At 43.3% G+C, this 26,558-nt stretch overlaps 1 protein-coding gene across 10 annotated transcripts in view; it reads right to left on the bottom strand.

The window, feature by feature from the left end:
• The window catches only part of LOC105485723 (unc-13 homolog B), a 232,160-nt gene that overhangs the window by 26,008 nt on the left and 179,594 nt on the right, over positions 1–26,558 (bottom strand). For 8 of the 10 annotated variants that reach the window (XM_011748144.3, XM_011748153.3, XM_011748154.3 and 5 more), the window contains 6 exons: positions 10,436–10,482; positions 7,049–7,127; positions 4,238–4,312; positions 3,194–3,413; positions 1,709–1,936; positions 969–1,110 (listed from right to left, as the gene is read on the bottom strand). In XM_011748144.3, coding sequence (XP_011746446.2) covers positions 969–1,110; positions 1,709–1,936; positions 3,194–3,413; positions 4,238–4,312; positions 7,049–7,127; positions 10,436–10,482 — 791 coding nt within the window. Of the gene's footprint in view, positions 1–968; positions 1,111–1,708; positions 1,937–3,193; positions 3,414–4,237; positions 4,313–7,048; positions 7,128–10,435; positions 10,483–12,842; positions 12,866–23,227; positions 25,745–26,558 lie in introns of all 10 variants that reach the window. The other 2 variants (XM_071077967.1, XM_071077966.1) reach the window with 1 other exon arrangement.

Raw genomic sequence — 26,558 nt, 5'->3', positions numbered from 1 at the left:
ATCTTGGTGCACTGCAACGTCCACCTCCCAGGTTCAGGGGATTCTCTTCCCTCAGCCTCCCGAGTAAGCTGGGACTATAGGTGCCTGCCACCATGCCCAGTTCATTTTTGTATTTTTAGTAGATATGGGGTTTTGCCACGTTGGCTAGTCTGGTCTGGAACTCCTGACCTCAGGTGATCTGCCTGCCTTGGCCTCCCAAAGTGCTGGGATTACAGTGTGAGCCACCGTGCTGGCCCTAATCCCTCTCTACATGAATCTTCTGAGGACCCAACAGAAGGAGGCCTCTACATAGCCAGCCTGCTTGGCTGATTCAAATCCAAAATCTGGACCCTAGTCCTTATTGGGGAGTGACAAAGCATGTTGATTCTCCAGATATTAGTTTGTCATTTTTCAATAACCATCCTTTACTGTCATAAGAAATAGTTTATAAGAAAGTGAGATAATAAAAAAATCAGTGAGGGTAGAAGCTGAGGCAGGAAGAAACACTACCTTTATGGGAAACAGCAACTTCAGGACCCAGATTTCCACTTTCAAGCCAGAATTACCCAGTTTTAGGACAAGGACACTCCCTCCCCACTCTGTATAACAGCCTTCCTTACGAGAGCCTAACCCTACTGTACCTTCCTAGGCAAGGGTAGGAGGTACAATAAGGCAGTCAGTCCCTGGTTCTGTCACTGAGCAGTAAAGTAGTAAAATCTTTCTACTGCTAGAAAAAGCAGGATGGGGTGCCCTAGGGCCCCTTTAATAGCCCTGGTGAAGACAGGGCATGGGCATAGTAACCCTGACACAACAGGTCATGAGAAGAAAACCGGAGAAAGAATGGCTGATGGCTGAGCAAAGCATGTGAGAAATGGATTTTTCTCCCCTGCCTTTGCCCAATCTTCAAGTTCAAGCCCAGAATGGCAGGATGTGATCCTGCTCCCCCAATACACACAGTCCCAGGTAAGACAAAGCTCTCTGTGACTTACAAATGGAACTTTTCCTCCCAAACAGGATTCAAGTTTCCAAAAATGGTCTTGGTACGCTTCTTGGTTTTGCCGACTTGCACAGTCACGTAAGGGTCACTGGATCCTGTTTTGTCCTTGGCTTGTAGGCCCTGGGCACACACCACTGCAACCCAAGCATGTACAGGAGGTTTCAGAGTCCGTCAGAAGCCCTCCACAGCACTACTCATATGCTCTCCATCTTAAAGCAGTCTATGCTCCTTGCACAGATACCATAATCCCATTCCTCCATATTTATTTTTCTTACTGGGCCACGAGCCTTTCCTTTAAAGCCCAAGCATCCCATCTCCCTACCCAACCCCTAACTGACCACTTGTCTCTACACTGGTCCTTATACCCTCTGATATATACATGCTTCAGCCCCACCCAGTTAGCAAACCACTGGTTAACTACTCCCTGGTCCCCTGACTTTCCCCTTCCCCCTCCCCCCACCTCTTGTAATATCAAACTGTTAGCCAATCTACAGTGTTAGGTTGTTAGCAAATCCTTGTATTATGGTTCATATTGTTTGCAGATAGCAGTCTTGCCTCTCCGGCACCAGGGTCTAGGTAAGGAGGACTGATGAATAATGAGGACTTTCCTTCCCAGTGATTTCCTTTTTCTTTCTTCCCAATCCCTTGCTCCCTCATGCTCAGGATGCTTCTTCCCCAGGCTCCTTCCCATAGCCCAGGCCTTCCTGTCCCCTCAGACTGTGGCCTGCTCACCAGTAATGGTGATCTTGGCCGACCATTTGGAGGTGCCATCCAGTACACTCTGCTTCACTGTTTTCATCTGCTGCACATGGGCAGCTTTGCTCACTGTGAAGACGTCCCGTATAACTTCAAAGATCTCTGGCTTATTTCGCTCTCGGATCTTCATGCGGTCCTTCATGGCCATGATAATGTTCTGGGTCCGGTCCTCAGCTCCATGTTTACAGCTCTTTTCTGCAGCCCCTGAACGTGGCCAGGAACAGAAATTAGGATTAAGCAACAGGTCACCTACCAGACCAAGGGTTGAGCTGAGGAATGGGGCCCAGGAGAGGCTGCAGAGCAGCGGAGAAACTATGCAGCCAGCCTGGTTGCTACTTCTTAGCAATTAAGGCAAAGGCCCTCTGGAACCTGCACTTGCCACCTCTTCATGATGGGTTTTGGCCAAGTCATTACTAGCATTTGTCTTCAGGCAGTCTTTTCAGAGCCCATCTCTTCTGCTGACTCTGTCCTACCTGTCTCTTCATGTCTAACTTAGCCATGCCACTGGCACCAATTTGAGGCTCTTCAAAGGACATTTTCCACGAATAATTTCTCAAGGCCTCTCCCTGGTCCCCTTTTATATGTCATAGCTGTCTTTGGGATAATGAAGTACTTGTGGGTCTGTCTAGAGGTGACCTTCCCTTCTCCTAGCACAATCCTTAAAGCTTTCAGTGCTACAGCCTGGCTTGTCGGTAATACCTGGGAGGTCTGGAGAGCAGGAAAATAGTTTCCACTTCCTTCACCCCTGCTTTTCCTGGGGTCCAGCCACAGTGAGTGCAAGCAAAGCAGGAGGGTAGCAAGGAGATATGAACTTTGACCCCTACCATTTTCTCTGACAAGAACTTGTTGCTTTTCCTGCTCCTATTCTCCCCACTCCATCATGGCAGGACAAGTCATATATTTAGCCAAGGCTGTGGGGGTCTGGCATACTCTCCTCTTGGACGTCTGTCAGATTCATTTGACACTTTTATTTCTGGCACTATTGTCTAAAAACAAGCAATGAATGCTGCCTTCCCTGAGTCCTAGATTCCAGGCTTCGGGAGGTTCCTCTGTGGGGCCTGGAACCCCACAAAACTCTATTTCTTTCCTCTCATTAGTCTCAGATCCTGATGCTTTCGTCATTTGGACTATAAGGGTGCTGTGCTGTATACACTGCAAAGCTCAGTCTCTGGGATCAACTGAATCCTAGAAGAGATTCTAGCTACATTAGAAGGCCACAGAAAGCTCGAAGAATTTTTCCTAAAGGTGCTTAAGAAGGTAGTGTAAGACCTGCTATTTGGAAAGGCAAGGCTCCTTGATTCAGAATCCTACCTTCTCTGAAATGGATAGGGTTTCAGAATCAGGTGGACTGGGGGAATGATTGGTTCAGCCATCCCAGCTCTTTGCCACAGACTATTTTGGAGAGCCCCTCCAGAGCCCCTACTGCCCCACTCCCTGCCCCTCACTCCACAGGGCACTCACGCTGCAGGCAGTCAGCATTGAGCAGGTCCTGGCACTTCTCATGGCACTTGACTCCACATTCACTGCAGCGCATGCCCTGACGGGCAATGCCCCAGAGGAGGCCTTCACACTCATAGCAGTAGGTTGGGGTAGTGGCTGTCCAGACCTCAAAGTTGTGAGGAGTGGTGCACGAAATGGGGTAGATTAAGGCCTGCAGGGTTTTCTTATACACGTGGGATTTCTGAAAGATACATACCCCATCCCATGATTTTTGTTTTTTGTTTGCTTTGAGACAGAGTCTTGCTCTGTTGCTCACGCTGGAGTGCAGTGCTGCGATCTCAGCTCACTGCAACCTCCACCTCCCAGGTTCAAGCAATTCTCATGCTGCAGCCCCCGAGTAGCTGGGATCACATGCACATGCTACCACGCCTGGCTAATTTTTGTATTTTTAGTAGAGATGGGGTTTCACCATGTTGGTCAGGCTTGTCGAACTCCTGACCTCAAGTGATCCACCTGCCTCGGTCTCCCAAAGTGCTGGGATCACAGGCGTAAGCCACCATGGCTGTTCCCCATGACTTTTGGATTCTGCAGGGAGATACCAGAACTGAGACCCTGTGGGACAATCAGGACCGTGATTTCATGTCTCCTCTGGCAATGAAGAAGATGCTCTATCCTGGCCCAGCCCATAGCCCAGCCTAGCAGAATGAGGCCCACAATATAGTGTGCTCCTGGTTGTCCAACACAGGTTGGACCTGATGCTGAATCTGAGCCTTGTTCCAGCATTTACACTTTCTAAGAAAACAGAAGGTACTTGGTCCATCATAAAACCCTGAGTTCAGCGGTCACACCCTTCAACATGAGACTTGGGCTTACCCTCTGATCTAGACTCGCTTAGAGCCTTACCCAGTGTGGAAAACTAACACCTGATGCTATCTGTCTTTTTCATCAGCAATGTGTGCCCAGCACTCTTGAATTCCCAGAATTCCCAGTTATTAATTGTATGACTACAGAGATGATCACCAGTCCTGAGGCCAGTGGACTTATGAAAGCACATGGGTTACTTACCAGCTCTTCATCCTTAAGAGAAGTGCGTGTAGCCATTGCAGAAGTGATTCCTGCCTTCCGAGACTGGACCAGTGACTGTGAGGGAAGATCTGCTGTTAGCCCTGACCACCACCAAGGGCTGGCAAAGTCCTGGGAAGGGAGCTTCAGTGACCAAAGTCACTTGACTATAGCTTACTACAGTACTTTCTATTTTTATTGTCACTCACAGCAACGGCCCTAACAGGTGACAAGTGTCCCGGGTTAAGATGCAAAACCCAAGGCCCTCAGGGGGCTTCTCTAACTATGTTAGAACAGCACTTTCTTCAGGGTATCTATCATCCAAAGAGTTTCTTTTTCCCTCACTCTTCTTAGTGTCCTACCCCACAGAAACTCCTTGTTTATGGGAAGGAAAAGGAAAATGAAAAGCTTAAAACTATAGCAGAAAAAAGGTAATTAAGAATAACAGAGACACACAACTCTGTCAAAGTCACATTCAAGAGCCATCATGGAGAAAAATGATTCCATGGTAACCTCTATACCTTGGCACCTCCCCAAGCCCATATAATCCCTGGGAGGCTGCAGAGGCCAGCAGGTCTACATGTAGGGCACTTGGCAAGTGAAAGGGGCATTGAAGCCTCAGTCAAATCAAGCAGGACAGAGAGTTAAGTCTGAGAGCTTGGGTTACCTTGCTAGCCACGCTCTTGCATAGGGGGCCCCATGTATCTGCCAAGCCCAAGCTTTAGGGGCAGCCCCTGGAGAGGCACATGGTTTCCTAAAGGCAGAGGACACTGAGAAGACAGAAGTCAAAATATCAGCCTGAGCAGGAGGAACAGTGGGAAGGGCCCAAGTGATTTGAGATGCGGACTTTTTTTGTTCGTTTTGAGACGGAGTCTTGCACTGTCACCCAGGCTGGGGTACAGTGGTGCGATCTCAGCTCATTGCACCCTCCGCCTCCCAGGTTCAAGCGATTCTCCTGCCTCAGCCTCACGAGTAGCTAAGATTAAAGGCACCCGCCACCACTGCCAGCTAATTTTTTTGTATTTTTAGTAGAGACAGGGTTTCACTATGTTGGTCAGGCTGGTCTCGAACTCCTGACCTCATGATCCATCCACCTCAGCCTCCCAAAGTGTTGGGATTACAGGCGTGAACCACTGCACCCAGCCAGGGATGCAGACTTTTAAAGAGGTTGGGAAAGGGCTCTGGAGACACTCACCATAGCCTGTGTAGAGGACAGCAGAGAAAGGAACAACATGATATTAAAGACCCGAAAAGGCATGAAAACTTTCAGAGGCAACTGAGAGGTTCTTCTGTATAGTGCAAAGCATTTCCCAATCCACTCTGCTTCTGTCCACTAAAAACTGTCTTCAATCCAGACTACTGGCTAGGACCCAAAGCCTAGAGTACCTACTCTAAGGAGTATTATGCCATAAAGCCAAAGATAGGGCAAAAGACAGAGAGGGAGAGCAAGAAATAAACTGGATACTTGCTTGTGGGCAAAGAGTGAGAAAGGATGAGGAAAAAAAGTAGGAAGAAAAGGAAGAGAAAAAAGAGGAGATGAGAGACATTAAGGAAAGGAAAATGGTATTGAAGAAGAGACGGCATCAGAATTTATCTTCAACCAGCTAGATGAAGAGCTGGTAGAAGAAGTACATTAGAAAGGAGGAGTCGGGCATGGTGGCTCATGCCTGTAACCCAGCACTTTGGGAAGCTGAGGCGGGAGGATCACTTGAGCCTGGGAGTTTGAGGCCAGCCTGGGCAACACAGTGGGATGCTGTCTCAAGAAAGAAAAAGAAAGAAAGAAAGAAAAGAAAGAAAAGAAAGGAAGACAGAAAGACAGAAAGACAGAAAGAAAGAAAGAAAGAAGGAAGGAAGGAAGGAAGGAAGGAGAAAGAGAGAAAGAGAGAGAAAGGAGAAGATGAACAAATGGTAAGAAATAATGGAAGGGAAGAAAAATGATGAAGAGAAAATGGCAGATGATACTTTCAGTCAACTAAGGAGGGAGAAACTAGTGGAGCAGGAAATGGGGAAGAGGGAAGAGGAGTGGATAGGAAAAACAATAGATAGAATAGAGAGCAAAAAAGAAAACAGAAACAGAAAATGGTAATAAGGGAAAAGGGTTCATGTTTAACCGAACCCTTACACCCTATTTCTGGCTTTAGAGCTCTGAGAGAGCCTGGACCTCACTTCACCCCCAACTACCCACAAGGCTACAGAAAATTCCTTGGGCTGTTTGTGCCTCACAAGGTATGACCCAGAATGGGGCTTCTGGTCATCCTGGGAGGATGGGAGGAGGTCCTGGAATCAGCTTTAACTCTTAAGCCTGTTTCAATTCAATTCCACAAATTTTTATCATTGCCTCTCAGCGCCTGACACTAGGTTACAGAGATAGTCTCGAAAGCCTATGTCTTGAGAAGAACTTTTGCTTGACTTCCAAGAAGGCATCAAGCTCTAGTCATGCTCATCCCATACCAAGCTCAATGATCTAGGTCAAGGGCTGGAGGCAGTTTCCATTACAGGTAATCAAAGAAGGCTGTAGAGATACCTGTAAGAGCTAGATGCCTATAGGAAGACACAAAATCCTAACTTTGAGAGCCCAAGCCACAAATATTCCAGATAGGAGCTTGAGCTAATAAATTCAGGACTCCGACTAGGGAGTGAGGTAGAACACAGTCCCTGTGAAGCCATTGCTAAGTCTCAGAAGGCTTTAAATGATTGATCATCAGACCAATTTGAGTCATTAAATGGACGACTTCCAATCCTGACAGCTTGTCAAGGCCCAATGGGGGATACCCCAAGGCTACTGCCTATGCCTGCACAAAAGTCTTCACTCACCAGATCACTGACAAGTGGCAGTGGCTTCTTTCTGCGTAAATCTGGCATGCTGTCAATGCCATAGAGCCCTCCGGCTGGCCTGAGGAGAGAAGGAAATATGTCAGGACCTTCAGTCTTGCTTTGAGTTAACTGGTGTTCAGTGTTCCATTCACCTTGCTCTCCCTCTCCCCAGAGGAAGATGAACTGACCTCTATCATGTGCCTTTGAGACCGGAAGGGAAGACAGAAAGTCAGGGAAATAAAGCCATGGAAGAGTGAGCAATAGAATCTGTTCTCACAGTACCCCTCAGTGTTTCTTACAGTTTCAGCTGAGGACTGAGCCTCTTTTATCCCACAGTGATAGTTGAAGGCATTTCAGTTTATCTGAAGGCACTTTTGTGCTCCATAAGGCAAGGTAGTAATTGGCACTCAAGAGGGCTTCTCCCCAAACTCAAGGCAAAGACACTGCTCCTCAAAGATAAGTCTTGCCAAGCCTGTGCTAGAACAGAACCCACAGGGTGGCTCTACGGCAAGAGTCTAGGTGAGTAAGACTACTAGATAATGGCACATAGAAGGACACCATCTCCAACCAAGAGTAAAAGAGTCACCAGTTCTGTCTATCTAGGCCTCCTGAAGAAAAGCCTTCTCCGTGGAGAAAGGAGCCCTCATAATCAAGTGGAAGCAGGGGAGGTGGTATGGGAGACTTCCAACAGACCACTTAAGGGAAAAAAAAAAAAAAAACAAAAAACACCATTTAGGAAGGAAACAGCAAAGGGACTCTGTGAGTGTGGCCTAGCCCTATGGACACATCAATAGAGCCTGGGGAAAAATTACAGCTACAGCAGCTGGATATTTCTAAAACTTTTATACCTTTTCTATACTGATTAATTTTATTGTTCTTTTATAACAATATGCAATAAAAACAGAAAATGTACCCAAAAGAAATTACACTGAGATAACCTGGATTTTAACTCCAGTTCTTCTATTAATGTACTATGTCTTCTCCCAAAATTTCTTCATCACTTTAGGCCTTGGTGATACTTCTATAAAATGAGATGGATGAGCAACAAAAAACTCTCTGGCCTTAATGAAAATAACTCATATACCCGGTTTTAATGAGAGCAAAGACATTGGGAAAGTTGGGTAGCTGGGCTGTATACCACGGCTGGTCTAAAGACAGAAATATTCCAACAGAAAAAGTAGGTACTTGTAGCTATCTAGGCAAAGAATGGAACCACAAATTGGGTCAAGTCCAGAAGTTGAAACAGGCCATTCAATATGCTGATTTCTAATAAACTAACTCCCTGAACATAGGCAGAGAGCTTTGTTTTTAATGAGATTACCAGACCGAGGGAAGTTCTATACTTAGGACAGCTTCTAAGAACTAAGGTGAAACAAAAGGAAGAAAGACAATAGGGAATTATTTAGAAAACTACTGCATGGCTACATTTAAAAATAGTCTGGATATGTCCCATTGACATGTATGTAATTTACGATTATTAGAAGGAAAAAAAACTAAAGATCATTGAAGCAACTGGTGCCACAACTTTGTAGCTAATTCTAGAAACTACAATATGTATCTTTTAATCAAGAAATTTTTTTTTAACATAAACAATCTTTCAATAAAAGAAGGCAGTAGCTCATTCAATGATTCACTCTTGATTAAAAGAAGACAAACTAAAAAAAAAAAATGCTGACAAAACTGCAGAGAAAAGAGAACACTTATGCACTGTTGGTAGGAGTGTAAATTAATTCAACCATTGTGGAAAGCAGTGTGGCGATTCCTCAAAAAACTAAAACAGAACCACCATTCGACTCAGCAATCCCATTATTGGGTATATACCGGAAGGAAGGAATATAAAGTGTTCTACCATAAAGACAGATGGATAAGTATGTTTGCTGCAGCATTATTCACAATAGCAAAGACATGGAATCAAGCTAAATGCCCATCAATGGCAGACTGCATAAAGAAAATATAGTACATATACACCGCAGAATACTATGCAGCCATAAAAAAGAACAAGATCATGTCCTTTGCAGGAACATGGCTGGAGTTGGAGGCCACTATTCTCAGCAAACTAATGCAGGAACAGAAAACCAAACACTGCATGCTCTTTCTTGTAAGTGGGAGCTAAATGATGAGAACACATGGACACAAAGAGGGTGACAACAGACATGGGCCTACTTGAGGGTGAAGGGTAGGAAGAGGGAGAGGAGCAGAAAAAATAACTATTGTTATAGTACTTGGGTGATGAAATAATCTGTGCAACAAATCCCTGTAACACGAGTTTAACTATATAACAAACCTGCACATGTACCCCGATCCTAAAACAAAAGTTAAAAAAAAATTTTTTTTTAAAGACAACAAATTGCAAGGGAAAGGAGCATGTAAAAATACAGTAGACCATCTACCTGATCTTTCTTCTTCCCTGGCCACAAGAGGAAGCAACTACTGAAAATTCTGATGTTAGAAGCCTTCGTAGGAAAAAGGGAAAAGGTACAGATAAGTAATTGGTGATATTTGTGGGAAGGAGTGGGGAATGGGAAGGTACTTGAACTCTCTTCTCTCTTTAATAACACATTGAGCAGCTTAAAATGACTCTGGTACAATCACATGGGTCTGAAACTCCCAAACAAGAAGCACAGACAGAACATATACAGAGCTCAGAAAGGGATGTTTTACTTATGTCCTGACTACAGTGGAATGGAATAAGTAGATGACTCACAACAGCTGGAACAGGACCAAGCCTAGGGAGTAACTTAATCAGCCACACCATCAACAGTGGAATGGACAGAATGAATAATGTCTAGTATCTGATAGCACAGCAGGGTGACTACAGTCAACAACAATCTATTGCACATTTTAAAATAACAGAGTATAAGTGGATGGTAACACAAAGAAAGGATAACTGCTTGAGTGATGGATACCCCATTTACCCTGATGTGAGTATTACACACTGTATGCCTGTATCAAAATATCTAATGTAACTCATAAATAGACACACACACATAGACTACTATGCACTCACAAAAATTAAAAAACAAAAGAAATGGAAATAACATGTTTCCAAATGCAGATATTTTTCTAATTTCTCTCTGCTCTACCTAAAGGGTATATCACCACTATGAAAAGATGGACCAGAAATTACAGAGGCAAGGATGAGAAGGCCCCAAAGCTCCCTTCCCTGCCCCAGCGTAACCATTCTGCAAAGATCCCTCTTCTGCGTCCGAGGAATCCGTCAGCAGAGTTCTCTCCTCTGCCTCAGAGAAGCAACCAACCTATAGTGGAACCTTTTCCTTCCCCAGGATGCAGCTTATGAAGCTGTTTCCCCTGCTTCTCAGGGGAAAAGCTAAAAGCGTCAAGAGATACTGAATACAATCCACAGAAATCTTGCAGGGAATCACTTACCCTTCCGGGAGCCACTGAGGCAGAGAGGGGTCACCATCATCTGGAATCTTTAAAAAGAGATAAGAAACAAGTTAGATCCTGGGAAAGATGGGAGATTGCCTGTAACCCAAGCAGTGAGCAGTAGAATACAAGCCCAGAGCAGTGTAAGTCACATTCACTATGTGGTGACAGCCTGTCTGACATCTAAACCAATGTCCTGATCAGCCAGGGCAACAAAGCAGGCTGCCGAAATGAGTGGTATACCTGTCTCCTTGGTGAATAGGACATAAGGGAGCTTTGGCTCACTGAGGTCCCAGGACTAAAGTCTACTGGAATGGCAGAACTCATATGACTCTTATATGAGCCATTGGTATAGACAGTAGTAAACCAAGCACAGGAGAAGGGCCTATGTAGGCTTCCAGCCCTCACTAAAGCAAAAGAACACCTTCATATACAGTCCAGTCTTCTTCCAGCTATGTTCCTAAACTCCCTTAATGTCCCAGAGTCAGACCTGGTCTCTCTGGATTCCTATCTCATTTTGTGGTTGGATTTAGTTTGGGTGCCTTGAACCCCTGACTCACTGACACTGAGTATATTCTCTCCATTTAATAAATTCTATATAACAACAGAACCCAGGGTAGACACTTGGATTATCATTCTAGTTAATTCTATAGGCCCTAGAATGAGAAGTCAAAACTTGAGGCACCAAATAATTCAAGGAAGGGAACAGTTCAAAAATCACCTTTTAAAGGTTTCTGTACCAAAAGAAAACACAAACAAAAGCAAATCCTTCAAGCGGCATGCAGAGAGTTCCAAAGCTGCCAGAGTGCTCCAGAGATCCAATAGCACATGCTTTTTTCAGGCTAACAGGTCTGGGGCTTCCTGCCCCTCCTTGTTTTCTTCCACCCCCAACAACTTCCCTGCCTCCTAACTATCCTGGAGCAAATGAGCTCCAGAAGGGAGGCAAAATTAAGGTGCTTAGCTTTGAACAGTGAGTGATGTTTTGGAGAGCTAAAGTGGGGAGAAGTTATGGATAGAATGAGGCAATACAAAGGAAAACAGGGACAGACAGGACAGAGCTAACGGTGATGGAAAAGTGAGGGAGAATTACCTGGGTCAGCAGTAGGCTCACATGAATTTTGGATTTAAGACTCCTCTTAGGTTGTCTATGTTTTAACCAAGCCTATCTCCCTAATGCCCAGAGCCCCCATTCCACCCCATCTGCCTCCTATCCTTTCTATAGGTAGGATGATATTGGTAATGGGAGGGCCAGGTCCAAAAGGCAGCCAGAAGTGGCTGAAGCAAAAGACAATGAGGATAGTATAGAAGAAACAACAGTAGGTGGGAAGTAACAGAAAAACTGCAAGTCTTCTAAGGTTGCTTATGGAAGGGGTAAGGGTTGAGTGTGGGGGAGCCAATCCCTAAATCCCCAGATCTTCCCAACCAGAACTTATCTTCCCTCTGGCAATAGCTACCACACTCAGCAGATTCTTATTTCCTACTTAGAGTGAGATATTTGCCAGAAACCACCGAGCTTAAGGAAACAAAGTCACAAAAAGTCTTTGAGAGCCTGAGATCATGCACATTTCCTGTGCTCAGAGGGGATAACAATATGTCTGCAAAAGCCTGCACACACAGCACATACAACTTGTGTCTGAAGGAAACACATGGTGAGCATGGATCCTAGGCTTATGGCTTCAGAATACAAGCTTCAGAGTATACAGTGATCTGCAGAAACTCATCTGAGGAGGATTCACAGTGTTTACTATGGCCCAAATCACAGGCAAAGCAAATCCTCATGGTCTTCAAAAGCCAGTGCCTGCAAGCACAGGACATTAGTATACTATGCATTCATATGGTTTGGGGAAACCACACAACAGGTCTACAGAAGCTTGTGCTCAACAGAGAGGTCAGGAAGCCTGTTCAGAGCACAAGTACCTTCACACTGAGGGCCTCAGGCAAGAGGCACGAAATGCCTGCAGCAAAGCCTGCTCTCAAATACAAAGTACACATGCGTGCTAGGCTCAGCCAAGGTTTTACAGCATACGCCAGAGTTTGCAGCAACAGGTAGAAAATGGACACACACTGAGCAGAGTAGGAGAAAAGGAGGGTAATCAGTGTCTGGGGGAGACAAACTGGGTATAAGTATAAGCACACACATGCTACACTGAATGCACATCCATGCTGGTACACACACATTCTCACAATGTGCTCCAGGGATATCTGCAGGAGCACACACAAGCAAGGAGCATGCACACAAACTGCTTTTCAGAAAAATAGACTGCATGAGCCAAAGCTCAGAGGCACAGATCATGCACGCACATGTGCATGTACACACACACACACACACATACACACACACATACAGTGCTCGGGAAGGAGGGGAGGGAAATAGACAAAAAAGGACCCAAAGGGTCATAGGCACAACCTGAAGGCCTCCTCGCTTTCCTTCTGCAAGGAGAGAAAGAGCAGAAAAAAAGGGCAGAAAGGTTAGTAGATTCAGTCCTATAAGGAACCCAAAGAAAATGCCAGCTAAACTCCAACGGACATGGAAGAGAGGGAGAGGTCCTCGGGACAACTAGGCAGTTCACAGAGCCCAGCTGACTGGCTTCCAGAATCCTTTCTACCTGTATTTGCTGGCCCAGGCTTTTTAGTTTGGAACATCCTTGGAGCTACTTAAATCAAGGGACAAAATCTACCCAGGGGTTCCAGTCATCCTTTTCCCCTTTCCAAAGTAGCCTGTATCAAGGGTCAGGGCTGCCAAGGCTGCAAGACCAGCTTTGTTACCAAGGACCACTTCAACAGGCTATCTAAGCTGGCTGAGCACAGAGTGATTTCCTTCCTCAGAAGCCACATGAGCTTATTCTAGATCTGGTATAAGTCCTCAAACTCCAAAGGCCCTGGTGGCTGAGCCTTTTCCATTTTGCAGTGCAGGCTTGGCCACGCATTCACCCAATGAGCTTTGGCCCGTTTCTCAGACCCAAACTTAAGTTGGGCCAGGGTAGGGCCTGGAGTTAAGTCCAGAACCAGGATGCTGAATGGCTACAGGCCTGGGGGCACTGACTGGCTGCTTTCCTAATGGAAATCACAGTGATCTAGATGATAAAACCATGACTGCAATCCCAAATCTGATTATTTATCAAACCCAGGACAATACTCTAAAGGAAACTGACATTTCCAGAAGGGTCCAATAAAGCCATAACAGGATAAAAATAAAGATTACTCCTTTCCTATTCATCAGAGTCTATACTGCCTTCTAGGCCATACATGGATAGGCCCACAGGCTTCCTTCTGTAAGGAAAGTCCACTCACCTCGGTCCATTAGTGCCCCACCACATTCTTTTCTCTTTTAAAGGCCCATTGATATTACATCACAAGTAGAGGGGAGGATTCAAGAATCGAATTCACAGGTTCCCAATTTTTCAAGCTATTTCTGCCTACTTAATGGGTCACCTGTCCTGGACTAGGTGACCAGGAATCCTCCAAAACAGTACAGCTCCAGGAAGGTGGGAAAGATGAGAAAGACACTTCCTGGAATGGGGACATACCTCTTCCATATCTACATCCCAACCCCCCAGGATAATGTGCTCCCTTTGAGTAAGAAAATTAGGCAAACAATCCTTTAACTGACCCCATGACTCAAAATGGAAATGTACCTCTCCCCCTCCACTATCTTAAATACATTCTACAACCATGTCAAAGTTGATTGTGTCCTTCTGTTCCCCACAGATCTCCCCATAATGCCTAAAGACTAAAATCCAATCAATCCATTGACAGAATAATCAAGGCTCTCCATGATCTGACCCAAATCCCCAAATTCCTCTTCTCTGCCTCTTTCCTGACCCCATATACATTCCTAGAATGTAATTGTCTTGTTTCACAAAGAAGTCACATACTCAAAACCCCACATATTTATTTACTCATTCTGTTCCATTAGCCTGAAATAGCATCTCACACCACCTTTCCATAGAGGAAAATTCAACTCTTCCTCCAAAACACAGTTCTGGGAAGCCTTCTCTGATGCCCACCCAAGCAAGAGTTAATAAGGCCATCCTAGTGCACCTAAGTTACATTCATCCTTCTCATGGTATTTAACATACAATGCCTTGACAAGTCCCACCATTGTACAGATGAGAACCAGAGCAAATAGATGCAGATTTTTAACTTCAACTGGGCCCTCTGTGTCACTTGGTAAGTCTCTCCATTCCATTAGTCAGGTCCTTCTTCCACTTCTCAAAGGAGTTATACCTAACCTTCAGATACCTACTTTATCACAACACATTAACCACTGTTTAGTGTGTATCACCTAGATATTGCATGCTTAGCTCAAATTCAACATATCCAAACACTAAACTTGTATCTTCCATCTCTAAACTTCTCTTCCTGTCCCCAGCCAGACAATGGATCTCCCCCTCTCTGCACTCTGTCCCTATCCAATCACTCAGCTCTGTACCTTCTATCTCCTAAATATCTCTGGCATCCACTCCTGCCTTTCCATTTCACACTGCCATTATCATCTTCTCTTAACTGGGCTATAACAGGAGACTCCAAGCTGACCTCTCTGCCACTAGACTTGCTCCTCTCCAATCCATACTCCACATTTCCCATTTCAAAATTCTGATGGCATTTTTTTCTTTGCTTAATTCCATCAATTCTCCCTGTTGCTTACTGTAGCACATAAAGTGCTTCAAGATTTGTACTTTCCCTACAGTTCTAGCTTACTTTCCTTCTGCTCCTTACATGTCCTGTATTCAAGTCTTACTGAACATTGTCTATCACATCTGAGACTTTTCACACCTCCCTCCCACACCCAGCCTACTGGGTGGACTCAGGCATATTCCTTAAGACTTAGTTCAAATACTAATGACTCTGTGAAATTTCTTTATCTGCTTTCCTTCCCAAGGTAGTATTAGGTGCCTCTCCACTAGCTGCCCCAGTCTCCACCATTCTATGTCCATACTTCTAAGGCAGTATGTCGTTAATACTGTTTTGTAGTAGCGTATATTGTAGATGTCTGTATAAACATCTTCCTTTATACTATTTCTCACTTTATACTACTTCTTCAGAAAAAAAAAAGGATTATATATTATTTCACCTTTGTAGCCTGAGGGCTTAGCACATCGCCTATCATTTGTATGTAGTAAAAGAAAACTATAACTTTCAGTACTTAGAAAACAACAGCTATTCTAAGAAGTGTCACCTGCCCAACCAGAGAGGGTATAAGTCTCTTAACCAGTAGCCTGTACCATTTCCAGACCCTGAGGAACTGCTATACTGGCTGTTCAGTTTGTCCCACCCATTGGACAAACATTAAAAAACAATTTTTTTTCTTGTTGAGAATCAAACTTTCTGTGCTTCCTAACTCCCTAAAATGCCTTAGGATTTTTCTACTTAGATTTGTTTGCAGGTTAAGTTATAAATGTCTACAAAACAACTGCTTTGCAGGAAAACCCCTGACCCCCTAAGAATAATCTCTGTCACTCTTTCAGACAGTCTATTTTATAAGGAAGTGACATTCCTCCTCACCAGCCCTCCCCTCAGTATACCCAATAATACAATCTTAACTCTATTATTGAGAGTCAAAAGACTTGAGATGCTCAACTTATTTGAGCCTACATTTCCTTACCTATAAAAAGATAGGTATAAGAACAACTACCTCTCAGCGTTATTGCAAGGATTCATTTCTTAAGAACCTATTATACTAAGGACTGGTCATGGTGGCTCATGCCTATAATCCCAACACTTTGGGAGACTAAGGCAGGAGGAAGGATAACTTGAAGCCAGGAGTTCAAGAACAACCTGGGTAACAAAGTGAGACTCCATCTCTACAAAACATGAAAAAATTAGCTGGGTGTGGTGGCATATGCCTATAGTGGTGGCATGTGCCTGCATGTGCAGTGCAGCTACTTGAGACTGGGTTGGGAGGATCCACTGAGCCCAGGAGATCAAGGCTGCAGTGAGCTCTGATCACTCCACTGCACTCCAGCCGGGGTGACAGACTGAGACTCTGTCTTTAAAAAAAAATTTAACTAAAAAAATTTTAAAAGAACCTAATGTGCACACTAGGCACTGTTCTCAGTCAGTGCTGGTGATGTGGCAATGAATGAAACAAACTCCCTGATCCTGAGAGGCTTTTATTCTTGTAAGAGGAGCAGATAATAAACAATGATGAAGATGATGATAGTAGCTGATACTAATCAAATACTTACTTTGTATCTGGCATTTTATTTGGGTAAGCTCATTTATTTCTCACAACTCCACACTGGGTAAATGCCATTATTACCCCCACTTCTTTGATAATTAAATTGAAGATCAGAGAGGTTAAGAAAGATGCCAGCAAGTGGCAAAGCCAAAATTCATTAACAGGCATTCTTGTTCCAGGGTCTGCTTTCCATAAGAAATAACAATATACTATGTCACATGTGATAGGAACTCTGCTGAAAAATTCAGATAAGGGAAAAAGATAATGCCCCCCGATGATGGAGGTAGAGTTGTTATTAAAAGTCTAAAAACAGGTTGTTAGGGTGGCCTCATTGACAGGTGGTATCAAAGCAGACACTTGAAAGAAATTAGTAAAGAAGTCATTTGGAGTTCTGGGAAAAAGTATTTTCAGAAGAACATATAGCAAATGCAAAGCCTGAGGTGAGAGCATAATTGGTGTGGAGAAACAGCAAGTTTGCAATAAAGTACCAGTTCAAATAGGGCTCTACAGACCTTTGTAAGAATGCTGGTGTCTATTCTGAGTGAGACAGGAAATCATTGAGCAGAGAAGTGATATAACCTGACTCATGCTCTATGGGGATTACTCTGATTGTTGTGAGAACAGACTGTAGAGGAACAAGATTCTAGAAGCAGGGAGACTAGTGAGACCATTGCAGTAATCTAGATGAGAGAAAATAGTGGCTTAAACAAGGATGACAGTAGTGGAAGTAGAAATAGTGGCAAGATTCAAGATATTTTTTAAAGCTGGAAGAAGTGGAATTTACTAATGGACTGAATACAGGTTGTGAGAGAAAAGGGGGAGTCAAGAATGACTCTATGGATTGGGCCTGAGTAGCTGCAAGAATACAGATGCCACAGATGGGTAAGAAAGACAATAGGAAAGGCAGGTTTGGCAGGAGCTTGGGAAGAAGGATCAGGAGTTTGGTTTTGGATATGTCAAATGAGATGCCTTTTTACATCCATATGGAGGTGTTAGGTGGATTTGGAGTCTGGTGTTCATGGAAGATGTCTGGGCTGGAGATGTAAACCTGGGAATGCTTATGAAACTCATGGGATTGAAAGATTATCATCTAGGAAGTAAGTACAGGAAGTCAAGATTGAATCCTAGGATGCTACAAGGTTGGGGAGAGGAAGAGCAAAGATAATTAAGAAGGAATGGCCAGTAATGCTGAGGGAAAAGGGGAAACCAAGACAGAGAGGTGTTCTGGAAGCCAAATGAAGAAAGTGTTTCAAAAAGAAGGAATTGAGCACAAAGACAGACTGAATATCAATAGAATAAAATTGAGTCCAGACATAAACTCTTACATTTATAGTCATTGATTTTTGATAAGAGTGCTAAGACTATTCAATGAAAAAAGAGTAATCTTTTCAACAAATCATTCTGGGACAACTAGATATCCATATGTACAAGAATAAAGCATATGAATAAAGCACAAGAATAAAGCATACTCCTACCTCATACTATGCACAAAAATTAACTCAAAACTGGCTGGGTGCGGTGGCTCAAGCCTGTAATCCCAGAACTTTGGGAAGCCAAGGCAGGAAGGTCACTTCAGGTCAGGAGTTCGAGACCAGCCTGGCCAACATAGTGAAACCTCCTCTTTACTAAAAGTACAAAAAATTAACCAGGCTGGGTGGTGGATGCCTGTAATCCCAGCTACTCTACTCAGGAGGCTGAGGCAGAAGAATTGCTCAAACTCAGGAGGCAGAGGTTGCTGTGAGCCGAGATCACGCCACTGCACTCCAGCCTGGGCGACAGAGCGAAACTCCGTCTCAAACAAAACAAAACAAAAACAAAACAAAACTCTTAAAAAAAACATAGAAGCAAATCATTCTGACTTCAGATTAACCAATGATTTCTCAGCTGTGACACCAAAAGCACAATCAAAACAAGAAAAAAATAGATAAACTGCACTTCATCAAAATTTAAAACTTTTGTGCTCTACTTCATACTCATTACAATGGCTATTACTTAAAACAAAAACAAAAACAAAAAAACAGAAAATAACAAGTGTTGAAGAAAATGTAGAGAAATTGGAAGGAACCCTTGTGCCCTGATGGTGGGAATGTAAAACAGTGCAGCCACCATGGAAAATGGTATGGGGATTCTTCAAAAAGTTAGAATTACCATATAATTCGATCAATTCACTTTGGGGTACATAGCCAAAAGATATCAAAGCAGGGACTCAAAAAGATATTTGTATACCCCTGTTTAGAACAGCATTGTTTACAATAGCCAAAAGGTGGAGCAATGTGTGTCCTGATGAGTGAACAGATAAATAAAATGTGATATATGTGTATAATGGGATACAACGCAGCCTTAAAAAGGAGTGAAATTCTGACACATTACAACATGGATGAACCTTGAGGACATTATGCTAAGTGGAATAAGCCAGTCAAAAAAGGACAAATGTTATTTGATTCCACTTACATGAGGTACTTAGAGTAGTCAAATTCATAGAGACAGAAAGTAGAGTGGCAGTTACCAGGGACTGGGGTGAGATGAGGTGAGGAGTTATTATTTAATAGGTACAGAGTTTCAGCTTTGCAAGATGAGAAGCATTCTGGAGATGAACGGTAGTGATGGTTGCAGAACAATATGAATGTACTTGATGTTATGGAACTATACATTTTTAAATGGTTAAAATGTTCCACATAACATTCAGAAAAAAATATGGTTTAAATAATAAATTTTATGTTATGTATATTTTAGCACAAAAAATTGTTTTTTGATTTTTAGTAAAGACAAGGTCTCACTATGTTGGCCAGGCTGGTCTCAAATTTCTGGGCTCAAGTGATCCTCTCGCCTTGGCCTCCCAAAGTGCTGGGATTACAGACATGAGCCACCAGACCTGGCCAACAGGATTTTTGAAAAAACAAAACAATAAAAAAATTTATGCTTCAAAGGACACTGTTAAGAAAGTGAAAAGACAACCCACAGAATGAGAGAAAATATTTACAAATAATATATCTGATAAGGGACTTACATTCAGAATATATAAATAATTATTACAGCTCAGAAACAAAAGGAAAGAAAACTCAATTTAAAAGTGGGCAAAGGCTTAAATAGACATTACTTCAAAGAAGACAGAAAAATGGCCAATGAGCACATGAAAAGATGTTCAACATCATTAGTCACTAGACAAACACAAATCAAAACCACAATGAGATACCACTTCATATCCACTAGGATGGCTATAATAAAAAAGATAACAAGTGTTGCCAAGGATGTAGAGAAATTAGAACCTTCATCTGTTACGGGTGGGAATGTAAATAGTACAGTACTTTGGAAAACAGTCTGGCAGTTCCTCAAATCGTAAACAGAATTACCATATGACCCAGCAATTTTACTTCTAGGTAAATACCCAAGAGAACTGAAAATATAGTTCCATAGAAAAACTTGTATACAAATGTTCATAGCAGCATTATTCATAATAGGCAAGAAGTGGTAACCATAACTCAAATGTCCAACAACTGATGGATTAAAAAAATATCCATCAATAAATATTGTTCAGCCAGAAAAAGAAATGAAGTACTGATACATGCTACAACATCCTTAAAAACATTATGCCAGACACAAAAGGGCACATATTTTATAAATCCATTTATATGAAATGTCCATAATAGGCAAATTCATAGAAACAGGAAGTAAATTAATGGTTGCCAGAGGCTGGGGGGCAAAGAGAATTGGTGAGTGACTGCCAATGGGTAAGAGGTTTCTTATGGGGTGATGGAAATGTTGTGAAATTAGATAGTGGTGATGTCTGCATAACTATGAATAAACTAAAAACCATTCAATTCTATACTTTTTAAGTGACTTTAAGGTGAATTTTATGGCACATGAATTATAACTCAATAAAGCTGTTATAATAAAAAGAAGGAAGTGATTATCAACTGTGTCAAATTGCTGACTGATAAAAAGAAGACTGAAAATGAACCATTACTTTGTCAATATGATGGACATCTAATGGCCCTGACCAAAGCTATTTTGGTTGAGTGACAGGAATAAAAGAATTGAATTTTATACAATACACCTGAGAGTATTTAAAACAGTACCTGGCACATACCAAGGAAAAAAAGATGAAAACTAACTCAAATTAATCATAAGCTATAACTAGTAAGTTTAGGCCCTAAAAGATCCCAGGCAGAACAGTAAAGAAAGCAGAGTTTTCAAATGCTTCGTTATCCTGGTAGTCTCTGTGATACTGAATCGGTTTACTAGCTTAGGGGACTGCTCCAGTGAAGTCTATTTGGTGAGAGTCTGGCCTGTGTGCTTGTCCTGCTCTATGCATGGGAGTGCTGGAGCACCCTGTCCATGATTCTCTCTGCAGCCCTCAGGCCAGACAGAGTCTTGGATAGGACCCAGAACTGTGGCTTGCTTTCTTATTGGTGCTTTAGAAAACCTTCTATTCATCACGACTGCTGCTACTACCACCTGCCTACCACGGCACCAAAAGTTTCTGCATTGCCTAGAAGGATGCAGCCCAGAAAGGAAACTCTGCAAGCTGAAGAGTTAGACACACGTGTCCTCATCACTGGTGCTCATGCTAACATCAACTCCACCAATATTTAAAGAGTTTGTAAGAAGTATTGCTTTGATATTTGTTGTTTCTATTGTTGCTGTACTGAAATAATTTCTCAGTGCCTGGGAAGAAGAAGAGACTGCAAAGTTATGTAGAGAGAGAAATCCCTTACAGCTGAGGAACTACTGCCTCAGAAAGCTTCCTGGAGGAGGCGATATATGTTGAAGAATAGGTGAATTCTGCTAGGTCGAAATGGCAAACAGCATTTTATGTTAGAAGGAAGCATGTATATATGAATATGCTAAGAATAGAAAGTGCAAGGCAAATTTGTATGACAGCAAAGCTTCCTTTTGAAAGACTTATGGTGGGACAAAGGGAGATAAGCCTGGAAATATAAACTAGAGACGAATGGCAGTGACCTTGGATGCAAAGTGAAGGAATTTAGACTCTTTTTGATAAGTTCTAAGAAGAAGCTCTAGGGAAATTTGAAAAGAGAATGACATAATTTTCATTTTTAAATGTAACTTTATGGCTTAGTATTATATTCATATGATTCAAATTCTAAAAATTAAAAGAAGGCACACAGAGAAAAATCTCCCTCCCATTCCATTAGTTCACCTAATACATTTCCCCATGGGCAACAATGTACCCGTTTCTTACATATCTTTCATTAGATATTCTATACACATACAAGCAGACATTGTAAGTAAGTGTATTGTATTTTTCCCTCTTTTCATACAAATGAAAGCATCTTATACATACTGCTCTGCACTTCGCTTTTTTTTTTTTTTTGTATGTCAATATATCTTAGATAACTTTCCATTTCAGGAGAGCTACCTCTTTCTTTTTATAGCTACACAGTACTATATCCCATTGTTTGGACATGTCAATAATTTATTTAACCAGTATTTCCTGATGAATGTTTAGGTTATTTTTAATTTTTGCTATTAAAAGCAATGCTTCAAAAATAGCCTTGTACATATGTCACTTCCACATGTGAAAATATGTCTGCAGGATACATTCCTGTAAATGGTGTTGAGGACTTAAAGGGTATATATATTTGTAATTTTGATAAATTTTGCCAATTGCCTTCCTTAGAGATTATGCCAATTTATACTCCCATCCCACCAGCAATGTACAAGTGCATATTCCCTCACACCTTTGCCAACACAATATGCCTCATAATTTAGATGTTGCCTTAGGAAGATTAATCAGGTTACATGCATAAGAGGACAACCCCATTTAAATTTAAAACTGGATGAATATAGCATATGCTCTTTGGATAAATTTAATTTTGATTGGGAGGAGTAATTTTAAAGCTACATATCTCCATACTGCCTAGAAAAATGTTCTCTTACTTCTTGTAGTCAAAAAACATTCCATTCGCCAGCTCTCAGGTGAATAGCTTTTAGGGGGAGATGGAAGAAAGGGAATAAGACTGGTGGAGGGCAACGCTGGGCTCTAGGGCTAGGTCAGCACTATAAGTAGCTCCTAGATGCCCCAAATCAGAAATAAGGTTCTGTGTCAGCAAGTCAGGTACTAGGAAGAGACAGGATGGGGTAGGGGAAATTCCCACAGAAGCCTATGAGAGAAGCCTCATCAGCTACCGGGGAAATGGCAATCTTATCTCAGCAAAAAACCCACGGAGAAGAATTTTTAAATGCAACACAGGATTCTTTCTCAGCTGTTCTAGTGCCTGTGAGCAAGTATGTCTCATCCCCAACTCCTGCCTTTCACTCCCACCCCTTCTTTACATCTGATATCCTAAAAGCTCTGCAGCTGCAAACTACTTCCGCTCCAGATGCTCCTCCCTCTTTTGAACACGTATAGCACCCCAACAAGAGATTGGAAGCTCCCTAAGGACAGCTTCCTCTTGCTTGAGAACCCTCTTTCACTCCAATTTCCACAGGATTAGCTTAAGCTCTCTACTTGAGTAATTTAGCCTGATTCAAGCTATGCACATCAATCAACACCTTATTAAACTTGCCACCACACCAGGTCTCATGCTGGCCAGATGGAGGCCATACTTTAGCCAGCTGGGACCCTGTTACATAGGGACTCAGAATACCTGAGTGCATGTCTTCTACTGAGAGACGGTTTGCCTTCTGTACTAGCTCGTGCAAAAGTTTTTTCTGCCTTAGTCTTTTCTCTCTTAGAACATTCTTAAAATTGTTGATGCACTTGTTGAGATAAATGGTCTCTGTACACACTTGCTCTAGGCTCAGTCTGCCCTGTTTGGGAGATTCAGGCCTGGAACAAGTCTCACTTCCCAGACATGGAGCCAGAGCAAAACTTGGCAATGAGTTATTAGAAGCAAGAGAGAAGTTGCTTGGATCCTGAGGGGTTTGCTCTCCCTGTGTGGAGATGCCAACTCCACCAGAGACCACACTGAGCAAGCTTTCACTCCCCTGACTCCCAGGACTCTCCAGTGAGCAATCCTGGGCACCCCCTGAACTCACTGTCCCAAGAAGTCGATCACTGTTCTCTGACTGGGAACCACTCTCATTGCTTTCCAGGTCCTCAGGACTGATGGACCCACTGTTCTCCAGCTTCTGAAACACACCCTGCAGAGCAGAACGAAAGTGGTGAATTGCTCGGCCCAGTTTACTGGTATAAAACTTGATTTCCACATCCTCATCCTCCTGAGAGCCACCCAGAACACAAGAAGACTTGTCAAAGACATCCTTAAGGACGTGAGCAGCACACTCCTCCTCTTCATTCAGGTCAATATGAATCATGTCACTGAAAGTCTCAGGCCCTATGATAATTTCCTCCATCATGCTGTCGCAGCTCAGAGCTGCAAGCCTTCTGGACTTGTCTGCCAAAAGGTCCTCTAGTTCCTTTGAGCTCAGAATATCGAGTCCAGCTTCACAGCCCAGGAGCTTGTCCTCCGCGTTTATTCTCTCTGTCTTCAGCAACCCAGACAGTGACAGGCAGCTGCTGGCCTCACTTTTATCGTGGCAGTCATTTTCTGGTTTTCCTACTTTATATGCTTCACCTTCGTGGTTGTACTGTTTGAAAAACTGCGACTTCCCAGAATCCTCCTCTTTTGAGATTAATACTAGGGCAGGTTCCTCAAATTGATGGGGGGTAGACAGAGAAGGCTTTTTCTCTGACAGTTCATCACAGCTGCCACTGATAACTTGAGATGTTCTTGATGTTCCTTTTATTTCATCCCCTAGCTTGGGCACATCACTTTCCTTTGATAAATTGTTCTGGAGTAGAAAGCAAGGGCCTTGCTGCTCAGGGGCCTGGTGCTCTCTCTGTTGATCCTGAGCCTTCATCTGATATGTTCCTGTTATGGGTCCCCTGTCCCCTGTTTCCATCTGAAGAACTGGTTCATCCTGGTTTAAAGAAGTCCGACTATAATCCTGATGTTGTTGTTGAAAAAATGATATAGACTCCTTTTGGGGATTCTTACAAGCCTGTGGGCAGCTTGGTTCTTCTCTGGTGGCAATTCGGACTCCCATATTCTGCAAGAGGATGGATTTCTGCAAGATGAAGTCTCTATGCTCTAGATGGGCAAGCTTCACAACAGTGGGTCTAGGGGAAGGGGATGTGCCTGCCCTGTAAGCCTTTTTAATGTACCTGTTGCACTGCATGCCATTAACGCAAAGGTGCTTGGCTAGAAAGCTTTCCACCAGTTCCATAGTATTTTCTCCATCTTGTTCAGGAAGGCCATACAAATACAGAATGGCTTCCTCACTGGGTCTGTCCACATGGGGTTCCTGGGCCTTTTCCCCCTCACACACCTTGGCCAGGGAACAGCTGCTCACCTGTAAGCCTTCTATTTCACTCAGTACTGAGTCTACACAGCTAGAGACTTCATCCACGGAGCCCCGGACTTGGCTCAAGTGCTGCCGCAGCTCAGCAATCTCAGTTTGGAGACGGCTGATGCCTTGCAGCTCTCTGATGATGTATTCTACTACATCCCCCAAAGGTTCCCGCTGTTCACGGCTACAGCCTTGGCCATGGCCTCTGGACAAAAGGGTCTTGGCTTGGTTCCTCTCTGGGAGCTCATGACAGCTTGTGGTTATGCTGACAGATGAGGGATCCTGAGAACCAGACCCTGAAACATAGGCAGTGGAGCCCAGAGAACGCTGGCTGTTGTTCTGCTGCCCAAAGCTGCAAAGCTGGGCCAGGTCCCCATCTCTATCTCCAGCAATGGCTAAGGCTGCTGACCCACAGCATGGGGGCAGGGAGTTGTCCTCTGGTAAGGATCCAGCAGGGCCAGAGGATTTGCTCTTGGTGCTACACATGGTCTCTGCCTTAGCCTTATCTGGGGAAAGCCTGGAGGAGGGTCCCAAGGTAACCATGATTTCTTCCTCTGACTCTTGCAACAATCGCTTCATTTTCTCCCTCAGGGTCTGAGGGGTTCTCTGCTTCTTCCTCTTATTTCTGGTCAGGATGCTTAATAGAGATTACCTTGGAAGGCAACAGCCTGTCCTGTTCTTTTCATTTTGTTTCTAGCAATTATTGCTGGCTGATGCTTTGGGCTTAGCCCACAGTGCTGCCTGGAATGGCCCCATGTGTAGCCTCCAAACCTGGCACATGCCCCTGGATCCTGGCTTGATTTATCCTGTAGCTAGTGAAAAAGGAAAATAGTGCACTCAGGTCAGAAAGTAGCAGGATGATTTTAGTTTGAATCAAGTTGTCAAGCAGGAATAAAAACATTATCTTCTAAGACTATAGGAATCAACCCTGACCTGCCTCCCAACCCCAGCCTTAAAGGCTATGGGCAGTCAGTTCATTCTCATTAGCTTCCCATTAGAGTATCAGTGTAAAATTAAAATAAAGTCCTGGTGTTCTAGGCAAGTATCCAAAGTCAACGGTATTGAGACAAGCTGCTGGGAGGTAGATGAGGTAAGGTCAATGAGTAACTCCTTATTTGAACTTTCACAAAATTCAGTACTAGGAGTCTGGCTCAGAAATAAACAAACAAATGCTTAACCACCAAGGCTCGAATCACATACATAGTAAAAGACAAGACAAGGAATGTTTCTTTCTTTCTTTTCCAGTTTGTTCTGGTGAAGACTCCACTTACTCAAAAGTTTACCCCTGCCTGTGCTTATAGCACAAAGTATTTTCCCTTTGTTTAGTGATGGCAACCATTAATATGGAGAAAGGAATATGGCAAGTATTTTAAACTTACCGGGAAAAATATTTCTTTACCTAACTCTAGAATAAAGTGGCACAGTATGCACACACTGTCCAGATGTAGGTGGCATTTAGCATGTTTAAATCTAGAGAGGCAGGTAGCCAAAGACACAGGTATCATGAACTCACAACGGGGAATGAAGGAGGTTTAGGCTTAGCTTGGTGCTCCTGAGCTCCACTTAATACTCTCTAAGGGCTTGCTGCAGCTAATCAATATCTGGGTTTGGCTTTCCTGGCCCACA

This window comes from Macaca nemestrina, chromosome 14, assembly GCF_043159975.1.
Source record: "Macaca nemestrina isolate mMacNem1 chromosome 14, mMacNem.hap1, whole genome shotgun sequence".
NCBI lineage: Eukaryota > Metazoa > Chordata > Mammalia > Primates > Cercopithecidae > Macaca > Macaca nemestrina.
Note: the sequence above shows the minus strand (reverse complement) of the source record. Positions and strands in the feature narration are given on the sequence as shown.